Below are 5,000 nucleotides of genomic sequence, written 5' to 3'. Positions count from 1 at the left end.
GGATAACTTCAGATATTTGGCTTTGAGCGGTCAAATCTGGGCTTAAATGCTTTAAATACACCCCCCCCCCCCCCCCATTTAACCTATTTAACACTTTTGTTTAGAATCATTTCGAACCACTTCAGCTGCCGACTATTATTACTATAATGTCAGATTCATAAGTGTGAGGCACATAATTATCCAGATTTCATAAGGATCACTTTAAATACAATCTGACAAGAGTCTTTAAAGTGAGATCAAGCTTGAATCTAGTCAGTGGCAATAGTCTTGAGCAGGGGTGTCAAACTCAGTTCATGGAGGGCCGCAGTCCAGCACAGCTTTAGTTTCAACCCTGCTTCAACACACTGATCTGCAGGTTTCATACAAGCCTGAAGGACTGTTTGATCAGGCATGTTTAATTAGAGTCGCAGCAAAACTGTGCGGAGCTGTGCCCCTCCAGGAACTGAGTTTGACACCTGTGGCCTAGCGGGTAACTGCACAGACATGTAGCACCATAGTGCGCTTAGAGACCTGGATTCAATTTCCAGCTTGAGGTCTTTTGCAGACATTGCCCCTCTTTCTGCCTCATCTCCTGTAAATTTTATCCATTGGGGAGGAGGGGGAAGAATATTTATAGCTAGAATCTCAAAGCCTTTAAGGCTAGCAGGCAAACAGAACGAGTTCAAGCAGCATGCGCGAGAGCTGTAGGTTAAGAAAAAGTTCTTTATTAATATCATGGTCCTAAAATAAGTGCTAAAAGCCTCTGTGGTGTTCAGAAGTCCTGCGACTGCGCCTCGGTGCCAGCATTTGGCTCGCGGGCAGCTTTGGTCTTCTTGGGCAGCAGCACTGCCTGTATGTTGGGCAGGACTCCGCCCTCAGAGATGGTGACTCCGCCCAGCAGAGTGTTCAGCTCCTCGTCGTTGCGCACCGCTAGCTGGATGTGTCGTGGTGCGATGCGGAGCTTCTTGTTGTCTCTGCTGGCGTTTCCTGCGAGCTCCAGCACCTCAGCACACAGGTACTCGATCACCGCAGTCAGGTACACCGCCGCTCCCGAGCCGATGCGTGCCGCGAAGTTCCCCTTCCGCAGGAGACGAGCGATGCGGCCCACCGGGAACTGCAGACCAGCACGTGCAGAGCGGGACACTGAGGTCTTACTCTTCTGCGGAGCTGCCAGCTTCTTACCACGACCAGACATGATGAACCGAGCTGCAGGAGGAGATACAGTTATTGATCAAGACTGAATAAACATGAGTCCATATCCAGAAGTGCAGGTACATTTCAATGAAACTCCCTTAACAGGAGCGCTCAACACTTGATTATGGCACTCTGGACAGCTGTGCTCCAGTTTTAGCTCATGAAAGGAAGATAAATAAATAGAGTTATTAAATAATTAATTTGTTTTTATCTATGCTGATGAAGACGGTCAAAAACAGCTAATATGCACTAAATAAACACTGGAAACCAGAAGTTCTCTACAAAAACATCAGTATAAACTATAAAGAGCATATCATGATATGGTCTATAATCTGAATAATGCAGAAATACAATAACCCAACAGCCGAATTCAACAGTAAAGCGCACACACTACACCTGCAGGAACTCACCTGATGAACTTGACTCGAGAGTAACTCAACCACAGTGCAGATGCTGCTCTCAGATCAGGGTTTGCTCTTTTATCCTGGAGCTTAATTAAGGTTCATTTAAATCAGCTGTGGGAAATGAGTCCGCAGCCAATCAGAAGCTGAGCTCATTCCAGCAAACATCCAATGACAGAGGCTCATTAAGAGCAATACTCTGTTTACTTAACTAGAGGAGCTGAATACAAATACTGACGTCATCGCTGTATGATCATATGCAGATGAGCTGTTAATAATATTAATTATAAAAAAGGGTCAATGTATTAGTTTTCCGTCTGTTGACACTTCCTCCCTGATGTAGAGTGATGATAACTGAGTAAACGGTGTTGCTGTAGTTGTGTTGGACATGTGCGGGTCATGGTGTGCTCTACAGTGTTTGTGTTTCAGCTTTTGTTTCTCTGTGCAGTTCAGGATAAAGTCATCATCTCTCCTGTTTATAACTCTTAATCATCTTTACATCATTATTTTCAGAGAGTGACTGAATGAATCGTGTGATTAACTCTTATGAACGAGTGAAAGTCAGTCTGGCAGCAGAGCGTCTGTTTACTAGCTTGTGCAGTGGACACGTGCTGTGTTGAGGTCACATGACTGCGCTGGTCACGTGGCGCTGTGGACATCAGAGGCGCCGCGGTGTTTATCTGACCCTCTGCAGTTGTTGTTGTTGTTGTTGTTTTCTTCTTCTCCCGCTCGCTCGTGATGTTGCGCGCGCTGCTCCCCGTGATTCTGGCTCTCTCCGCCGCCGCTCCGGTGTTTCCGCTGGTTCTGGTTCCGCCGCACGAGCAGGTGGCGCGCATGGCCCGGTTTGTGGTCAGTAAGAGCGACTGGGCTTCAGTGGCGACGATCTCCAGCCGCGAGCCGGTGCGCGGACAGCCCTTCTCCAACAGCTTCTCCATCAGCGACGGGCCGCCCGGGGCCAGCAGCGGGACACCATACCTGTACCTCACACACCTGGACATCTCTGTGCAGGACCTGCAGGTGAACACACACACACACACACACACACACACAGACTGGAGATCTCTGTGCCAGAGCTGTACACTCTGATGATGATGATGATGATGATGAGGGGTGTTTGGAGGTGTATCACTGTTGTCTGAGTTTGTTTTTATTTATTTTGTCATAAAGCAGTGAAGTGTGTGTGTGTGTGTGTGTGTGTGTGTGTGTGTGTGTGTGTGTGTGTGTGTGTGTGTGTGGTGTTGACAGCTCAGTGTGAATCAGCAGAGTTTATCAGTGATACACAGCAGTTTATCAGCTTTAACACACACTCTCCCTGTCCAACACACACACACACACACACACACACACACACACAATCTCTCAGACACACAGAGAAACACACACACACTCTTTCTCACATACAATAATACACACTCTCTGACACACACATTCAAACTAACTCTCTCTCACACACACACACACTCCTGATGAGCGTCAGCACTATATACAGTGTGTGTTCATTGAACAGTAAGAATGATCATTAATCCAGATCAACCCGTCACGTCTCGTGGTCAGTTTCGGGCTCAGGCGTGTTTTGCACTCACACACAAGCGTACCGCACCAAACTGAACCATGCCAGAGCCCGATACAGAGCACTCACACTTCTCAAACCATCCAGGAAACGGGCCTGGGCAGGGTTCGGATAGCCTGGTGTGAGTGCACCCTTAAACCTCCTTCCTCATTAGAGGGTCACACACTCCTGCAGGAGACCATATATAGTGGAGTGAGGGCGGGGTCAACCTGTCACTCACATCAGATCTGCTGAAAGCCCCGCCTACAATAGACTTAATAATACAGTGTGTGTGTGTGTGTGTGTGTGTGCAGGTGAACCCGCAGGTCTCTCTCTCCATGTCTCTGGCTCAGAGCAGTTACTGCAGGAATCATGGGTACGACCCTCAGTCTCCTCTGTGTGCGCACGTCATCCTGTCCGGATCACTGCTGCAGGTCTGTGTGTGTGTGCGCGTGTGTGTGTTAATCTGCGTGCATGTGAGATTCTGACCTGTGTGTGTGTGTGTGTGTTCAGCTGAACGACTCTGAGGAGGTGTGTGTGGCGAAGCGTGCTCTGTTCAGCAGACACCCGCAGATGCAGGACTGGCCCTCAGATCACGGGTGGTTCTTCTCTAAGATCAACATCACGCAGGTCTGGGTGCTCGATTACTTCGGCGGAGTCAAGACCGTCACACCGGACGAGTATTACAGAGCCCAGCCGTACCACACACACACACACAGAGGTGAGTCTGAGCACCACACACACACACACACACACACACACACACACACACACACACACACACACACACGCATGTGAACACACTGATGTCTAGTTGACCATTCCTCAGTGAGTATGAAGGAGCAGTTGACCCTGTGAGCTGTTGGGGTGTTTTCCTCCACTCTGGGTTGCTGTAGTCTTCATTGGGCTCCTCTCTCTCTCTCTCTCAGCTGATGTGATGATGTCTGCTGGTTATTCTGATTCTGACTCATATTCTGTGTTCGTCAGCACACACACACACACACACACACACACTCTTGTGTTGAGTCGGGCTCCTCTGTGATGTTCTGCTGTTTCTGCTTCATTGACTCTGTTATAATCCCAGTATTGATCAGGACCGGTTTCATTTCCTGTTTATGCAGAAATTAAAGAAGCACTGCTGTAGCTCTGCTCTTTCTAGCTGCCCTCAGTCAGTGTGATTAAAGGAACTCGTCTGGTTATTGTGCAGTATGCAGAGTTCATGAGGACAGCACTCATCATGGTGGAGGATGTAGATGTACAGTATATGAGGTTTGCTGTATGCTCAGCCGCTGTCCTCAGTCAGGTGTGCTGTTTGGCCCTTTATAAGGAACCGTTTGGGCAGCGCCGCTCTAGAGAAACCGCTGAACAGCAGAACAGCACCGCATGATGACAAGAGGAAACCGCCTGACTGAGCTCATCAGTACAGCACAGAGCATGAGCTGGAGTCTGTTCCAGTCCACATATCCACAAACACCTCGACTTCCCAGACAAGCCCAACATGTGGAGACATTTCCAGACACACTGAGAGAAGATGAAGAGAGTTTCTGCTGTAAACAGAAGCCGGAGCCTGACAGCAGAGCAGCAGCAGCAGAGCAGGAGCTCAGAGACTCCTCTGACAGATTCACTGAGTCGTTTGTTCAGATGAATCAGATACTCATCAAACTGACTCACTTTCCAATCATCCAGAGCTCGTGTTACGTGTGTGTGTGTGCACGTGTGTGTGTGTGTGTGTGTTTGAGCGCAGCTGTTATCTTAGGAACACACTCGCTCTTCCGAATGTCAGCATCACATGACGTGTGTGTGTGTGTGTGTGTTTGTGCAGGAAGTGACACGCTGTGATCTCCGTGTTCTGGATCAGAGCCACTGATGAGGTGATT

The 5,000-nt window shown here is 48.6% G+C and overlaps 2 protein-coding genes across 2 annotated transcripts in view; one reads left to right on the top strand and one right to left on the bottom strand.

Moving 5' to 3' along the window:
- Positions 1 to 682: 682 nt before the first annotated feature.
- On the bottom strand, positions 683 to 1,639 carry h2af1al (H2A histone family member 1a like). Its single transcript, NM_001353934.1, is given in 2 exon segments — positions 683 to 1,185; positions 1,584 to 1,639. A coding segment is annotated over 1 exon segment (423 nt). The 5' UTR covers positions 1,175 to 1,185; positions 1,584 to 1,639; the 3' UTR covers positions 683 to 751.
- Positions 1,640 to 1,918: 279 nt separating this feature from the next.
- The window catches only part of creg1 (cellular repressor of E1A-stimulated genes 1), a 3,448-nt gene continuing 366 nt past the window's right edge, over positions 1,919 to 5,000 (top strand). The window contains 4 exon segments of the mRNA NM_001320205.2: positions 1,919 to 2,591; positions 3,438 to 3,557; positions 3,637 to 3,844; positions 4,946 to 5,000. The exon segment at positions 4,946 to 5,000 is cut by the window's right edge and continues 366 nt beyond it. Coding sequence (NP_001307134.1) covers positions 2,313 to 2,591; positions 3,438 to 3,557; positions 3,637 to 3,844; positions 4,946 to 4,962 — 624 coding nt within the window. The 5' untranslated portion in view covers positions 1,919 to 2,312 and the 3' untranslated portion in view covers positions 4,963 to 5,000.

The sequence above is a fragment of the Danio rerio genome, chromosome 1, assembly GCF_052040795.2.
Source record: "Danio rerio strain M-AB ecotype USA chromosome 1, GRCz13ab, whole genome shotgun sequence".
In the NCBI taxonomy this organism is placed as follows: Eukaryota; Metazoa; Chordata; class Actinopteri; order Cypriniformes; family Danionidae; genus Danio; species Danio rerio.
The sequence above is the reverse complement of the archived record's forward strand: the minus strand, read 5'-3'. Positions and strand labels throughout refer to the sequence as shown.